General features: G+C 36.6%; 1 protein-coding gene across 7 annotated transcripts in view; it reads right to left on the reverse strand.

The window, feature by feature from the left end:
* Positions 1-14,108, reverse strand: part of LOC142332853 (uncharacterized) — a 75,738-nt gene extending 61,630 nt beyond the window's left edge. For all 7 annotated transcript variants that reach the window (XM_075379519.1, XM_075379516.1, XM_075379518.1 and 4 more), the window contains exons 1-3: positions 13,922-14,108; positions 12,561-12,623; positions 4,531-4,569 (exon numbers count right to left, since the gene is read on the reverse strand). In XM_075379519.1, coding sequence (XP_075235634.1) covers positions 4,531-4,569; positions 12,561-12,623; positions 13,922-13,986 — 167 coding nt within the window. In that variant the 5' untranslated portion in view covers positions 13,987-14,108. The remainder of the gene's footprint in view (positions 1-4,530; positions 4,570-12,560; positions 12,624-13,921) is intronic.
* Between the last annotated feature and the right edge of the window lie 4,271 nt (positions 14,109-18,379).

Consider the following 18,379-nt stretch of genomic DNA (forward strand, 5'->3'; position numbering starts at 1 on the left):
ATTCACATATCTTACAGGGCAATTGCTGTCGAGAGTCAAATTCATTAAAAATTAAGCTCTAAAGCTTCAGCTGTGATAACTCTTAACCAATAATGAAAATGAAGTCATCAATCAATTATCAATAATTAATTAGGCTAAATAGGTTTTTTCAAAATAAGATTTTGACATCATTCAAGTAAAATTAAACTGATTTAAAATAATCAGCAAATGTCTTTTGTTTTTTGCATGGGATTTTTTTCTCCATAGAAATAAGCAAAAATTATATGTGAATCCATGTGAAATACTGAATCAGTATCCAAGGTAGAAAGTAGAATATTGAGCTTGAAAAGCAAAATATTTTGAAAATCTTTACTTCCCATGGTTTTTCCTTTTTGTTCATTGTAAAATGGATTTTCAAAATTAACATTTTTGAAATTGCAAAATGTTAATTTTCCTTTAGGGAGTATTTAAAAGGCTAGAAGAGGTATAGAGGTTAATACCTGATTTTCCTCTTTTAACTTCCTTTAGAAAGTATAATATCATAAGAAGTGAAATGTGATTTTTACTAAATGAGTTTTACTAATTTAATGAAGAAATTTATAAATCACCCATAATAATATTCTCGTTAATCTGTAAATGTAGACTTCATTTTGAAAAATAGTATTTTTTTAAATAAAAATAAAATATTTTTGTATTAAATATTACTTTTTATTATTAAGAAGTCTAGTAAGGAAGACTAGTGACAACATAGTCTGATCTTCTTACTCTATGTTAAGTCTTACTTATCCATGAAAGCAGCTGTGTCTATAAAAATAACATTCCTTGAACATTACAGTACTTTAATACTTATTCTGAGGGAAATAGATAGTACAGGCACAAGAAGAACTAAACTTATTTTAATATTACATTTATAAATTGTCCATTCTTAAATCTGATCGTTTCATATGTAACGTTATTATGTACACATATGTAGATCAAGAACAGATACATGTGTTATTCCATGAATACAAAAGGAACTGACCCAACATTTGTCTGGGTGGATTAAGGAAAGCAGTGATAAAACCTTCATTAGAACCGCATCACAAAATAAAAATTAATTTTTAAATGAAAATGTATATACTTAAAGTCGAAATTAATTATTTAAAATATAAACAAATGAAATAATGTTAAATTACATAGGTGAGATTCTAAATATATAAAATAACTATAAAATCAAAATTAGAATTATTTGAACACATATTTATGTATATTTTATACTGAGATGAGAAAATTAAGGGTCTTTTTAAAAATCTTAAATGTTTAATTAGTATTTAGAAATTCATCAACAGAGTAATATTGTTCCTGTAAAACAAAACCTTTAAATTATGTTTTAAATATATCGCTACTGAATGATTTGGTGCCAAATTGATTCAGAGGTTGAGACTGCATATCATTCTTGTGTTCGGAATGATGTTGCTTCTCATCATGTGGATATTTTTGTCTTCAGAAGTTACTGAGCTGAGGTGCATGTTGTAATTTGTAGCTTTGGTAGAGGAAAAGCTCCTGGTTTTGATGGAATAACAGTGGAACTTCTTATTCGCTCAATAAATGTTAGTGTTCATGTTTTTACTAGGGTTTTTAATAAAATGCTTTTTATTGGTCATTTTCCAATTTATTGGAGGAAGGAAATAGTTAAGCTTTTATTTAAAGGTAGCGAAAAGGATCCACCTACTTTAGTTCCTCATACAGGCCCTTGATGTTGCTCCCAGTTAAGTCTTTGTGAAGATAATATGTTTGTGCATAAATGATAGGAAGATGTTGCAACAGTTATTGATGGATGATCAATATGGTTTTCGTCCTGGTAAAGGGACAGAGGATGCTATCCTAAAAATCATGAATATTGTGAGGAGTAGTTGTGCAGGGTATGTCTTGAGGATTTTCCTGGACATATCTGGTGCATTTAACAAATTGTGGTGGCCCTCTGCTTTATATCAGTTACAGAGACGTGGGTGTTCTTGGAGTAAAATGCAGGTAATGCATAGTTATTTCAGTCATCATGAAGTTCCGCTTTGTGATACTGCCCACGACATAGTAAAGACACTGTCTAAGGGTTGACTTCAAGGCAGTGTATTGGGGCCTTTGTTATGGGTTGTAGAGTTTAATACTGTGATGCGGCTGAAGTTGCCGGCGGTTGTCGCATTATCGTTAATTCCGATGACGGGATACTGCTGGTCGAAGGATGCACGTCGAACGAGATTGTACTTAGGGCTCTCAGGCCTGTAGGATACTGAACTATGAGGCCATCAGCATAAGATGGCATTCCCCCCGGATAAAACCACAATGATGTTGCCGAAAGGCCGTTTGGCTGTGACGCGACGAATGCGTATATCTATGTCAGGCCACCGAATCCGTTATGTTCAGGTTCAGAGGTACCTCAAGGTAATCCTTGACGAAAATTTTCGATTCAAGGAGCAATTACAATAAGTCGCGAAGAAGATTTGTTGAAGTGTATTCGACGTGTTATAAGTCCGGATCGGGATTTAAATTTTAGAACCATGTGTATCCTTTATAAAGGTGTGTGTAAGTCAATTGTGTAGTATGCCGCACCTGTACGGGTGGATAGACTAAAATACAACATTTATATGGCTATTTTACTGAGGGCCTAGCGTCTCTTGCTGTTCACAGTAACATGGGTTATCATACTATCTCTCGTGAGGCTGTTCTGGTGATTGCTGGAGGGAAGCTCATTGATGTTCTCACGGTTTAGCGTCAACAGCGTTATTTTTGCAAAAAAAGTCGGGTGAATTGAATTCTGTAAAAATTAGAGAGCTTAAGAATAGTGGATTTTAATTGTAGTAGGAGAGATGGGATGAAACAACTAATGGACGTTATACGTCCATTAGTCTCTCATGGTCTCTTCTTATGTGATAAGTTTACGGTGCGCCTCTTGGACGTCTCAAATAAATATGCCATTAAGTTGCTTTACGAATAAATTGGCTCGTTTCGGCTTGGCTGATTCGGATCTGGTTTGAATTGTGGTATAATGGACAATATTTTTTACGTTTTGTATATCTGTCTACGTTATGAGGAAAGACGATTAGAGGTTATGAGGCAGGTCGGAGATTGGATCTTACTTGGATTTGACTGTCAGTTGGAAAAGCTGGGAAAAATGGATTATAATAGAGAGTTTTATGAAATATTTGGTTATTCAGTGAGTTTGGGAGGGCGTATAGTTCGTGTAACACGGGTGGGTAGGATCTCTAAGGCGTTTTAGTTGCAATGATAGGCGTTTTTGAAGTTTTGTTTGGTGTTAATTGTTTTTGTTTTGTTTCTTTGTGGTGTTGTTTATCTAATTTTCTTTTGTTGTAGGGAATTTAGCTCAAAACTTTTAATCTGTTCTAGTAGGTTTATTTCGTATGAGTATTTTTGTTATTTGTTTTTCGTTACGTATATTTTATAGGGTTTACACCGATGGAAATGTCATTTGTGGCATTTGCATCGGTGGCATTCTGATAAAAACTACTGACTGATGACTGAGAGACGTCAATCAGTCTGTGGCTCCATAAGATGACATCTGGTAAAGCTTATCAGGACTTGGCACGAAGGGGGTGTCGTGGCGACCGGAATCTTCACGTGGCAGGATCTTCCCCTTACGGGTCAGGATGTACAGTCTAATAAGCCAAACCGCTTTACTAAAATATGTAAAGTATTTATCAGTAAAACAAAACCAGTAATCGGTGCAACTTTAACGGTAATAGGAAAAGGTAAACACTATTCTGGCTTTGGAGGAAGCACCTACTTGAGGCTATTGACATCCCTACTCTAATATATTCTCCTGAAATATGAATCTCTAATTACACAGCGTAGTAGACTCTGTTCAACTCTATATTTTTAAACGACTGTTATTTCTGGATCGTTTCTCTATTTCGAGCTATATGTTGCGGAATCGTTCAGAATACATTTAATTTTTCAGCAAAGAGGTAAATCAATTAAAGATAGTTGAGAGAAATAATAACCGTTATCTATGAACGCGTTTTAAAAATTTTAGTCCGAAATAGATTAATTTTTTAGGGAGTAACATTTTCAGAGGAGAAATTTATTAAATTTAATTTAAAATATTATAAATGATGAGAAATTTACGGCAGCTTATATAATTTAAATAGTTTTAAAATAAGTAATATTTGGTTTCAGTTTGCAGGAAAATGAATAAAAAAATGAAGCTAGGATATTGAGATTTAAGAAGAGGTGGTTCAAATTGTTCTGTTATTTATACGGTTAATTATGAGCTGATGGTTATTCACGGTAAATTTGACGTACTATCGTTTGTTTACAGAGATGTATTTCACTTTTAAACGCGATAAGCCCAGTATCTATACCGTTAAAACTTTTTTAAGTAAATAATAGATTTAAAAAAAATTATTTGTGGCGCGTTTTTAAAAAGTAAATAAAATTAACTATTTGTGATTTGTGATATTTGTGAAACGACTAGCACTAGACAGGGAATCTTGGAGAGCTGCATCAAACCAGTCAAATGACTGAAGACAAAAAAAAAATTTGTGATTTAATACTTACCCTGATAATGCATCTTCAGTTTTTCCAAATGATTTACAACTGTGATAAAAAGTGAATATTTAATTAATTAATACTGATCGGCATAATGATTTAAACAAAGATGTTTTAATATATAAATGGTACCTTAAATGATTACTTACAAAATAAGAACAACAATAAAACATATTTCTGCTATTTTTAAATCACCTTCGATCTCCTTCAAAAAGAAGAAGGAATTTTTGTTGTTAAAATAAAACTTTAGTTACGTTGCTGCCTCTATATAATGAAATTATTACTGGGTTCTTTTGTAATAAATTAAGATCCTTTGTACTTTAAAATTCAAGTCAAACTACAAAAATATAAAACGTGATAAAAAGAAAATATAAAATAATGCGCGCGCTAGTGTAATTACATAACCTTCCATTTATTTTTGGAACTGACATTAACAAACTCTTCACGAGGTTGATTTTCTCTCTTATTTTATAATTTGGATCAACAGCGATAAGAAAAACAAGGCTGGAAATCTGCAGTTGACCTGAGGCGGAGCGACCGATGCCGAACGACTGTGGGCGGCCAATCCTTTTGGTGGTGGGCGGCGGGAGCTCCTCGGAGTCGTCGTTCGCCGATGATTCCCTGGGAATGTCGCTCTGGTTATTCTAATTCGGTCAAAAGAGCGCCCGAGTGATTGTGCAGGGGCTGTCTACATACCATGTAGATTAGGTCTGTCCCCTGCGTGAGTAGAAGGGGAGGTTTTTAGTGGGTGGAGCCCTGCACTGTCGTCAAAGCGGGCCTGGCGGCGGTTGACAGAACTTTTTCTTCTCCCTACGGAAATTACCCCAATAGAACACCGGTTTCCACGATCTAGTATTCAAATCCGTAATTAGAAGTTACTGCTTTTATAGTATTTGAACCTTAGGACACTCGACTTCGAAATCAGCTGATTTACATTGACGAGTTAACCACTAGGCCCACTAGGTGGGCTAAAAAAGGCAGTTACTTTTACACGAATTTTAACATTAGTTCTTTGATGGTTGGGCTTCAATTAACCATCTCAGGAACGATCGACCTAGACTGTACAAGACTACACTTCATTTTTACATTCACACACATCATCTTCATTCATAAAGTAAAACCTTACGGTGGTTCCGGAAACTAAAAGATAAAAACTTATTTGTTACTGACGAACTAACTAATGTTTAAGCTTTCTTTAGTATGATTTGGAAATCTGGTGACACTAAAAGTATTATTTAAAAAAAATAAAATAAAACTGACAATCAGCTGATAATTGACATTAAAATAACATAATTTTTTTTTATTAATTAATTTATTATTTAATAATAATATTGTAAAAAATGACTTTAAATTACTTTTTTCGTCATTTCAATGTTTTACTAATGAAATACTGTAGCATGATACTCAACTCGAAGTATAACATGAGATACTCTAATAGCATGCAAGATTAAGTATGATATGTGTGTATACATTAATGTGATATAATATGCTATAATGATATACAGATATTTTTTTTAAAATTTAAAGAAAATTCAAGAAAAATAGAAGGAAAAATTGTTATTTGCTCCTGAGGTCTGAGTTCCTCCGTAGCAGCCAATGAAGTTCCTTGTACCTTGCGTTCAGCTGTTTCCTCTTCATCCTTACATGACACTTCCAGGTCAAACGCCGATCCAGATGAAGTCCCAGATACCGCACAGTCTGGGTTTGCGGGATCAAAACACCATCGAAATACACAGCGGGACAGTCACTTTTCCGCATGGCAAATGTGACGTGCCTTGGCTTAACCTTAAACCTCCACTTTTTCTGCCACACGCAGACACGATCTAGCGCCATTTTAGGTTTTGTATTTGTAGGCTAGGCGGCCAGGGTATTCGTTAACAGCCAGGATAGCAGTGTCATCGGCGAACGTGGCAAAGATGCGATCATCCAGGACCGGAATGTCCGCAGCGAATATGGAATACAACACAGGACCCAGCACAGAGGACAGAGGGACACCCGACCCAATCTCAAAGAACCTTGAAAATTTGTCATTAAATTTCATCTGAGAAAAACGCCCCTCAAGATAATTCCGCAAGACTAGGAAGTAGGGTTGAGGAAGTTGTAGCTTTAACTTTTAGAGCAAGCCTGGTATCCATACCTTATCAAAGGCCTATTGGATGTCTAAGAACGCCGCCGACCTTAATTTCTGCTCCTCTAGACATATGCTGATTACTCTGATGACTGTATGGGATTGTTCGATTGTGGAATGGCCACACCTGAACCCAAACTGATGGTCCGGAATTATCCCCTTACTCTCCAACACTGGCCAAAGCCTGTGCAGTAGTAGCTTCTCAAACAATTTAGATAAGATCGGTAATAGGCTAATTGGTCTGTAATTTGGTTAACTGGCATTTCTCCCGCCACCACACCATTCAGTCGCCCTACAGCATAGACCAAATGTCAGTGCCAAGAAACGGCTATTGTGCCCCTAAAAACGGATTAGCGACCCAAATACCTAAAAGCTCCTAGTGAGCTACCTATCAGCGTTTAAAGCACTTGGATCTTGCTCTACAAGGATCTTTCCTTAGTCGTGGTGTGCCATTCAAGCTGCCATGCCTCCATCACGAGGCTCCAAAGCCTCTTCCGCAGACGGGAGATGGGCAACTGAACGAAATTTAGCTCCGGTGCATTGTGATCACCGTTCCGCTCCGGTTCTGGCCCGGCTTGAAACCGCATCCCAAATGCCTCGGCCTCCCGACCTCTTCGCAACTTCCACATGGCTGATTTACCTTTCACTACTTAATCGATTGGGAGAGTCTTTCCAATACGGTGGTAGCCTGGTAGGAGGTTGTTTTAAAAACACCAGTGCATACTATCATGGTTCTGCGCAGGACACTCTTTAAATTTAGAAGCAGTGCTCTATTTCTCTCCAATTTCTGCACCCAAATTGGCGCCGCGTATGCTATCATACTGTCAAAGACGCCTCGGTAAACCACGTACATTTGACGGCCCGACAGCCCGTAATCCTTTCGAGCAATCCTTCTAAGCTTGTGCATCACTGAGACAGCGTCCGTCGCAACTTGTCTAATGTGGTTAATAAAAAGCAATTTTTCATCAAACAAAACAACTAGGTACTTATGAACCCTTACTCGGCTGATTACTCAGCCTTTATACTTAATGTAATGTTACGACTGCTTGATAATTTGTCTGCACCCTTGAGAAGCATGAACTTCGTCTTGGGCAAAGAAATCTTTATATTTTGCAGGTCCATCCAGCCCTCGGCGGTTGACAAGGCCGCCTGCGCCCTATTCTCTAGTTGCAGTCGTGAATTACCACGAACCAAAAGGAGACAGTCATCGGTGAAAGCCTGGGCCGTAACCCCTTCTGGGAATGTCAACCCCAGAAATCCATCAAAAACCAGGTTCCTCAGCGGAGGACCGAGAATGGAACCCTGCGGGTTTCCCCTGGTGACGGACTTTTCCACAACTATGTGCGCATCCTTAAACAGAGCCGAGCGATTCGACAAATAGTCTCTTACAACGGGTTGCAGGGCTTCGGTAACATTGTGGCGTTCCAATTCATAGAGGATAGAACTCCAATACAAGGAAGGAAATGCTGCATCTATGTCAATAAAAATTGCCAAAACGTATTTGCAGTCGGCGCTTTCCACCTTGACAAGAGCATTTAAGATGCAATCCTCGGTACCAACCCCTTTCATGAGGCCATATTGGCCTCGATTTAGAAAAGAGTTCATATCTATGTTTTCCCAGAGCCGTTCCACAACCAGCCTTTCCAGCAACTTGCCGAGAACCGGCAAGAGGCTGATAGGTCGATAACTACTGACTTCACCAGGATCCTTTCCAGATTTTAAGAGCACCCTCATCAAAGCCATCTTCCAGCAAGCTGGAAAGCAACCCCAGTTTAGGCATCTTGAGAATAGTCTGCCAAGCGACTCTCTTATGACAGGCAGCAGATGGTAAAGTATATCCGGGTCAAGTTGGTCAATCCCCGGTGCTTTCTTCAATGCCATTCGAGAAACCACTCGTTCTATATCTACAGTCCGAACGCCAGGGAATGGTGCTTCACACGCCCTAACGCCGATTTCCGTTTCACCATCCGGAGCATCTGGAAACAGAGTATTCAGGAATGCCTGGTAAGTCACCACAGATGTTAATGTGTATCTCACGACCACCAAACCCGCACCGAACACTGGACAACACGTGCAATAACTTTGGCTTGTAACAAGTCTTTGCGAGCTGCCAGGGATTGCTTTGCAAACTGGCGCATTGAGTCCTGCCAGAACTTGAGTTTGGCTACCTTGATGGCGTGAACGTATTCATTTCAGGCACGCCGGTAGATCCGAAGACACTCAGCGCACACGTAACGATGGTCCCCGTTAGGGGGCAGCGCTGGTACCTTATCCGCGCGGACCTCCCTCTAAGGTCAGAGGACCACTATTTCTTACCGTGCCTCCGTCTGCGTTCCACAGACGCCCCCCCCCCATCCACGATCGATCCAGGCCTCTTATGTTATAGCGCCCTAAATGTGGTAAGCAATATCAGAGCCAGGCGGAGAGGAGGAGACAGGCTTTTTAACCTTCTCCTCCACCCTATTAATAGACCTTTGGAGTTCGCCCAAAGTCTAACCCGTTACCGGCTTAAAACTCCGGACTCCCTCCACCACCTGATAAACCTTGCCTGATAGTTGACTAACGACTGAATCTAATGCAAAGTTCGCACCCTGGACTCCTTCACATTTCATAGCCAGAGCTGAAACCAATAAACCACATTCACTCAAACACGAGTCGACCAACTGGCGTAACTCTAGAGCTACTCTGAACTCCTTCTTTTTTTTGAAGAAATCTTGGCCCATTCGGCCCTCATTTCCTCGACCCTCAGTTCCAGAGGTCACCTGCCTTATAACAGGCTTCCCCCCAGAAACCTCGCGTCCAGGAGCAGAATCGGCGCCACTGCTTTCCGCCTTCCCTGACTTCGTTGGGAAGCGTCCTTCGGACTTGGCGTCCCCCCCCCCCCCACCAGGGTCATGCCATCGCTGCACGGATCCAGCTTTCGCCTTCTCCGCACCGCTCGAAACAGAGGTATCGCGCAGGTTTTTCTGCAATGCCACTTCATTCGGGCGCTCCACTACCCGAGGGGCTTCCGTGACTTCCTTTGCAGAAGACCGGGACCTCGACGGCGACCTACTGAGTGACCTGCTTGGCATGAAGGGGTAACCGAAGATCAGGTCCTTGGCCAATCCGACCTAGTCCTCCAAACAACCTCCCCCGGGTTGCTCCATCGATGGACGAGCTTATTAAAATACACCAGCTGTGTCGCCAGGCACTACGATCACAGCTTGTACGAAACCTACACCTGAAACAATGTGAAAATCATCAAGTGTAGACCGCCATGCTTCCTCCTGCATGACCGACGTCAAAAAGTAATCGCGTAAAGAACGGGCGAGTGGTCCGACGATGAATCATAGTTGTTCTCCAACACAGTGTATGCAGATCATATAACCGAGGTGACAAAAAAGTCAAGCAAATCCGGGATCTTCGTCAAGTCCGTAGGCCAGTATGTCGGCTGAAAACCCGATACCACGTCCAGGCGCAGATTTTGAACACACCTCTTCAACGATCTACCCCTGCTGGTAGTCAACCGGGTACCCCACAATGGGTCTTTCACGTTCCAGTCTCCTCCGGCAATAAATCTAGAACCAGAGTCGCAAAGAAATCAGAAAATAACTCATCAGTTACAATATGCTACGGAGGGCAGTACACAGCGGACAGCCTAATAGACCCCAACCAGTCTGTAATTTTAACCGTGGTTGCCTGAATCTGGTCAGTGCAGAAGCCCGGAAGTTGATTATGCCGCAGAGAACTCCGAATCAGAATCGCGGTTCCTCCATGGGCCCTTCGATCTGGTTGATTCGTCACATACACAGAGTAACCTTGAAGCCTGAGGTAGTTCCGGTCAGTAAAGTGCGTTTCCGATATCAAAATGAAGTCCAGGGAATTGGAAATTCCCATAACCCCTACCTCCTCACCCCTAGAAAGTAGGATGTTACTGTTCCATGCAGCGATTCGTAGAAATCTGGATATCAACAGATTTTACAGAGCACCTGGGTGAGCAAGGCTATCAGACTCCCAACCTGTTGAACCAGGAAGTCTATATTTGATGAAAGCCTGTCCATATTGTCCACACTGCCCTCACCAGCACGCCCAGCTGCCGCAGCATACATTTTATTTTAGAAATTAAGGTTCCGGGTTGATTGTCCTCGGCACCCCACACCCATCGAAGGGAAGTTCTAATCATCAAGTGCGGGGCCGGCCACCTTGCGGTAGCGCAAGGATTTTGAATTTCCAATTCAAAAATGGCCTTATTGATTTCCTGTGTCTCCAGGTTCACGAAGAAAGTCGGTGTGGGCTCCTTAGTTATCCTGTGGCGTGCATTTATCTTCACCCGATGCCCGTGGGCTTCAATTTGTCCTTTATCATCTCCAGTGGAATAGTGTGGTGCAGGTATTACAACACGAAAGGCTCGTTGATCCTTCCTTGTCAAAGTATGACCTATCAGACCGTGCTCTCGAACAACATGTATAATCTTGTACGCCTCAATGTCCCTAGAAATTATTCTCAGCTGCTTATCTCCAACCAGTCGAATGCTGTAAACACTCTTGCACACGGTCGCTTCGGGCAGATCGTACAATTTCAGCACGTCGTTTATTCCATAAAGCACAATCGGAGGAGGCTTGACTGGCTCAGGTTGGTTCACAACTTCCGTATCCTCTAATGGAAGGACACTAAACCTATTCGATAGTGGTAAGTCGGCATTGTTAGGACTACGATTCACTGCTTGCCTCCTTGGCACAGGTATGGTCCTCCACTGACTAGTAGTAGTCTGGGACTCCATGATTACACTCTCGTTAACACTCGACGCTTCTGACAGATTGTTCGCCAAGTCGTCTCTAATAAGCTTCCTGCGCGCAGCCCTCCTCGCGCCCCTATCAAACGACGGTAGTGGATCACGTTTCCTTGACGGTACACTACAACCTACAATATCCCATGACCTCTCGTCTACCACATCTTCCGAAGGCAGCTGATCCATATCGTGCAAGAACTAAGCGTACATATGCATAAACGAAACTAGAAACCATAAAAAGTAAACAAAGAAGTACGCAAAAAAGTAAACAAACAATGAACACTCCTTAGCAACGGGGCGCTGGATCGAAATGATCCTCCAAGATTAAAATTGCAGAGAAGAAAAAAATAATGATAATTAAACTTATACCTAATGACAATTAACTTCCAAAATGCAACCGCATTTATAAAACAGAACAGAACATAACTCAATATAACAGAGAAATAAATTTTAGGTAGAATACATAAACATACGACTATCTCAAAGAATAGCTGATTTAGTTATCAGAAGGAAAACTTAAGAATTAAAATAATAAGATAAATTCTTGGATTCTAGTAATCATCTGTTCATGATAAAGAAATCAGGATCTTGGTCAGAATAAAGGGCTCTTTAAGCATTATTTTTGTTTCCTTCCTTAATTTGATGAAGGCACGTAATTTCCACTTTTGAATTTTTTGCAAACAGTTTTCTTTCATGCATATTTTGCAAGCAACTTTTTGGATCATCAAGATGTCCAACTAATTTAATCTGTGTCAACTTAATGTTTCTATCAACTATCCATTTTTATAAAAATTCAAAGCTGTTTAATAAGATGAAAATTTGTATACTTGTAATATTAATTTACTATTAATATTTTAAATAAATAATTCGTATAATACTAAATAATTCGTATTTAATACTATTTAAATCAACATCTTCATTAAATTAAGTAAACTGGAAATAAGCATACGTACTACATACCGTGCAAATATTTTTACATTTTAATCGCACACGACCACCATACCTCGAAATTAAAAAAGTATTATTCGATTACAAGCTTTAGTGCTGATGCCATAATTTATTAAATAATTTATAAAAATATAGATAACATAATGAACAAATATATATATATATATACTCATATATTTATTATATAAATACCTCGCTTCAAGATTTGGATATTTTTCATGATGAACGTATTTAGCAACCTCAAATTTAGAATACCTGAAATTAAAACAAGTAAATGTATTATTTTTTGAAATCGTTACTTGCAACGTTTATTAATTTAGATTAAATTTATTAATTTAGATTTACGCTGTCATAAAAAACCGGCCACTCGCATTAAGATAAATAATACGTAAGGAACTATAGATTATGTAAAGAACTTGTACATCCTTACGTAAACTTACGTAAGGAACTATAGTTCCTTACATAAGGAACTTATGGATTATGGTGAAGTGCGCCTTCTTTTTATGCCTCAGAGGGAGGCAGGAAATACAGCGTGGCGATTGAACTCGCCGGGGGGGAGTCATACGGTCAATGCTCTCCTCCCTTGGATTTTAAAACAAACTTAAATAAATCTGATATGTATTGAGATAAAAAACACATTGAATGATTTTTTTCTCACTCAACCGTTATTCTATTACAAACGTAATAAATTAAAAATTCTTCTACTACAGCATCTCATCTATTAATTACGATAATATGATTATTATAGATTAAACTGTACATGAAACATTAGTTGTAACTTTGCCAACAAACAGATAGATATTCACACCAAAAAAATTTTGTAACCGTCATTTCAGTAATTTTGGATTCGCATAAAAGTAAAAACGGAGGAAATATTTTTTTTATCAAAAAAATTATTTTCCCTCCGTTATTTACGATAAAAGCTGGAACGTAAAAATTATTGCCTTCTAGTTTCATGGGTAGGAATTTTTTTATATTTTTTGCAGGGCTAGTCACATTTTAAATAAAAAATAAATAAGAAATATGAATTTAATAAAATATTTTAATTAAATTAAACCGATTTCAAACGGACCATTCAAAAAAAAATTTTTTTTCGATTGTCCATAAAAAAGTATTTATAATACTTTTTTTAATTGTGCTTTAAATTTCATATTTTTTTTTTTTAAGTGAGAGCCAAATAAGAATTTAACATTGGTGCCAAATCGAAAAAAGTTGCAATTCAAATTAAAATTAAAAAAAAAAATTATTTTTTAGAAGAAATTTCTTTTTATAATAACTTTTGCTTTTTAAATCTTAATTTTCTTTGACTACGATATAACAGCCATTAAGATTTTCCTAATTTCAATTGCATCAGACCTAAACAATCTTTTTCCTAAATCTTGACCACTCTGATTTAGGGAGGTATCCTTTTTTGATTAAGGAAAATACACGGTACTGGTATCTACAATGAAATTATTCTTTAAAACCATTTTTTAAAACTTCTTATAAGAATATTTACAGCTTAATGGTTCAATACGCACGCACAAACACACACACACATACAAAATACTTACCCTCTTACACCAACATTCATCGCACTGAAGATGAAAAAGCTCGTAACGTAGATTACGAAATACATATTTTAAACTTTTATATTTTTTACAGAATGTGAATAATTGTAGCAATTTTATGATCTAATCTATTCTAATACAAGATGGATTCTTATGGTATCCAAGATATCGATGCTCAATTCGTACAGTATGCATGCTTATATATGTTCTCATATTTTGACGTCATAGATGAGCTAGGATGGAATAAGACGCTTATTTATAGAACAGATATATATATATATATATATATATACTCACGCGTCACCATGTTAATTATTAATTGTTAATTAATAATACGTACGTACGTTAATTATTTTACAAAACGTGTTTTAAAGAAATGGAAGTATGAAAAAACCTATTATTGGTACTTGAATCTCTGAACTCTATCATTTGAAAATTAATTAGTGATTATTTAATTTAAATTAAACTGAATTGGGAAAATAAAAAAAGTAAGAGACGGGATACATGATTTTCTCGGTGCTACTCAAGAGTGCACCGTTACACTCATTCTCACTTTAACCAATTGGTTAAGCCTATTGTAATAAAAATCAAAAAGTTATAAAATTAAAATTACACTGCGACGAACTCTCTTCGTTATATGGCTCAACCGATTTTCAATTACTAATCCATCTTTTTACCGCATTAACTTTTACAAAATTCAGTACCTGTAGACCGTTAGTAAGGATCGGAATAAAATTCTACTTGCGGTCTTGGAAGAGCTGAGATTTTTTTAACTTTATCTATTATATTTGACAAAGGCGAATTCATACAGGAATTTTTATATCGACCAGCAAGACGGCTCTAGCCATTAAGCCTTACAGGAAGAAAGATTTTTTTTTCTACCGAACATGAAACTTCCAGGATGATATTTCCACAAAGCACATGTCATCAGAATGGATAATATAATTGATAAATGTTAATCGAGTACAAGCTTCTTTAACGGTTATATCAACTTTTTCAATGGCTAGGAAAAATTACTTTTCTTCAGTAAATCAGAAAATAAACAGCGTACATCAGAAAAAATTTATCAGTCCTTACAGAGATTCTGATGTAATATATTGTAACTAAAATTACATTTCCAGTAATCTTATTCAGATTTTTCCACAAACGTTTGACAAATTTCAGCTATAGAAAACTTCTAAAACTGTTAATTGGATCGTAATTTATTACCTGTTTTCAGCTGAACATCAATAAAACGTCCGTGAGGCTACTAAAAAAGGGAAATAAGTTCTAATATTAAAAACATACATAATTGTACGGTTTAATGTTATATTTACCTCCCTATAATACACTGAATACTAAAAGTTAATTCTATCATTTTTTAATTTTTAATTTCTTTCCAGGTTAACAGAAAAATTATGGTTTAGGGCCTGTAATTCACGATTCAAATTAAATTGCCGAAAAACAGAAGAAAGTGAAGAAAAACATTAAAAAATCTTGGTCGTTACAGATGAGTATTATAAAAATTATATTTTTATCACAAAGTGAAAAAATCTAATGTGGACACCAAATAACTTCCTTGTACGACTAATAAATTACATATATACATTTTTTTTTTAAATGAAAAGGATATAAAATTTTATTTCATTAATAATTCTGATAATTTTTCTTTTTTTTGTTGTTGTTATTATTGAATTATTATTTATTGTAAAACCTTTTTTACAATCAGAGGTTAATAATTATTAATAAATCAAATATTCCCTCTTGTAAGATCCAAATATTTCATTAGTTAAAATTTTATTTGGCTATAACTCTGGAACCAATAAAAATAAGTAAAATTTATGAGATATCTTTGAAAAGCTACATACATACGTACAGACGTCACGCGGAAACTAGTCAAAATGGATTCAGGGATGGTCAAAATCTATATTTTCATTGAAATCTGAAAACCGAAATTTTTCGCGATCACAATACTTACTTTACTTCGTAAGAGGAAGTAAAAAAATACGGAATACGTATTCAACTAATTCATATTTTCTTAAAGAAAATACAGTCAACAGTAATGAGGAAATTTCAATTCTGTACAAGTCCCTAATATTATCTTATTCACTGCAACTCTTATTTATCATGGACAATCAGAAAGAAAAAATAAGAATTTCTATACATCTTGGAACAAGTTTTAGAATAATAGCACAGACCTTAATTAATTATTAAAAGTTTTAATTACATCCTACACTGTACCTATTGACGCTTAATCTATTTAAACAAAATAATAAATAGCATACTGTACGAAACTGACAAAGACGTTTAATTAATTAAATAGGCAGGTTGTATAAATTTAATCTAGATTTTGAACAATCTGGGGATGTAACGCACATAAAAAAACATTGCATCTATCGGAACCCCAAAAAAGATTCGTTCTTCATTATATACAGAGAAATTACGTCTTTTCTGTACCTAGACTAGTGGTCTGCAAAGTGAGGTACGCGTATCCGAGAGGGTGCCCAAAGTGATACTTGGGGGTACTCCAAAGAAATAGTTTTAAGTAAAAAATTATTTGATTTTTGACTTCATACGCTCACAAACACACGCGCGCACTATTAACTTACAATTATTTTCGTCTTAGGGGTAAACGAACAAAAAAAACGTTTGAGGATCGCTGACCTAGACCGTACTAAATGAATTTTGTGCACTTTGAACCGACGTGAAAAAATGTTAGATACCGTAACGGTTGTGGGAGACAACAAATAATAAAATTAATTTTTTTTAAAAGTCTTGTAACGTTAAGGAAAACTTACTTTAGTAAGAAATTTCTAACTAAAATAAGAAATGTTTTTCCGTCGCCTCTTTCATGCAACCAAACTTTATGTTGTATTTTTGTACGTCATGCTAAGCTCACCAAATTTCAGACAATATACTGTAACCGTCAACTACATTCTTTTCTCCACACAGACTGGCTGCGTGTGAACATCAGTATTCTGAAATGAATAACTCGTATTATTACCTCTAATACTTCAATTCTTTACATGCGTCACAGTCATAAGGAAGACTGCGATCGGTAGTGAAAAGCATAAAATAAACGACTCCTTCCACCAAGAAATATTACATTAAATAGTTTGTGCCTACTTAGTAAAGGAAAACAAACCTTGCTGTAATTTTGTTTTTTTACTCAATTTTCACTTTTCATCCGGGTAATCTGTTATCACAAAATCTATTTCTATTATGATTTTCTTAATTTTTTCCTTGTTCATTTATTTTACCTTGAAGGGAACTGATTGTGAATGGATACCGGCGAGTTCCCTTCTGATTTGAAAATCAGATATCAATTAAGTATTATAAGAGCCTGTGAGATTTTGTGGTGATTCTCGTCTAGCCGGTCATTTAAAAAAAAAAAATTGCATTATTTGTTATATATATTATGATTAATTGTATTTGTATTTGTATCATGTATAATCTGTATCATTTGATGTTTTTATTGTGTTTTCAACTTATGATTTCTACTTGTAGTACGATATGACGTATGACTGTGTGTGTGAACAACCTCCCCCTTACCAGATGGAATGCGTTATTAGCTATGTCATGGAGGGTGGATAGGCAGGGGTGGAGGTTTAGTCGGTAGTGCGCAGGTATACATACGCTCTTCCTAAAACCTAGCGGGTCCTGTTACCTCACTCTGACACTGCTTCGGCGTCTGTAAAATGGATCCCCCACCTCTACAAAAAAAAAGAAAAAAAAGTCGGTCATTTTAGGCCGTGACAGACGATGAAAACGCGGATGAGATTGTCAAAGGGCCTATCGCCACATGCGAGCTTTAGGATGTAGATATTCAGGTCTAGCATAAGCCTGTAATAGACGATGGAATGAGGGAATCCAGTCAGTGTCTTAGGACTCGTCTTAGGAGACGTGTCTTAGGAGCCATCTCTTTGACCACACCTCTATCTATCTATCTATCTATAAAAAGGAACAATATTCATCTTTTTCAAACCAGAAAACAAATATTTGCTTTCATGTAACTCAACACAGTACTTGGACATATGATAAATGACATTATTATACCTTTTTGCCACTAATAATTTATTAAACCCATTTAACAAATTTTCCTACAAATGATTTTAAAACATATTAGGATTCTTTTACAAGTAAAGAATCGTCAGTGGCCTCTTAAATAATATTAATAAAAACCCCTGTATTTAATTCATCTTTGTTTAACATGTAGAAATAATTATTGAACTATTTTCCTTAACCTCATGTAAAAAAAAATTTAATCATCTTGTAAATTATCTGATTATAATGTTTGCATATTTAATTTTTTTTATTTTATTTTTTTATTTATTTTATAATTAATTGTTACTTTGTGGTCCTGCTTTGAGCAACATGTAACTATGACTTCTCTTGATCTATCCAGGAAAATAATCGAGCAGTATTTTGTTTATGTACTGAATAGTATACCTATTTATTCCTGACGTGATGTACATCATTTAT

Source organism: Lycorma delicatula, chromosome 12 (assembly GCF_047948215.1).
Source record: "Lycorma delicatula isolate Av1 chromosome 12, ASM4794821v1, whole genome shotgun sequence".
NCBI classification, from domain to species: Eukaryota; Metazoa; Arthropoda; class Insecta; order Hemiptera; family Fulgoridae; genus Lycorma; species Lycorma delicatula.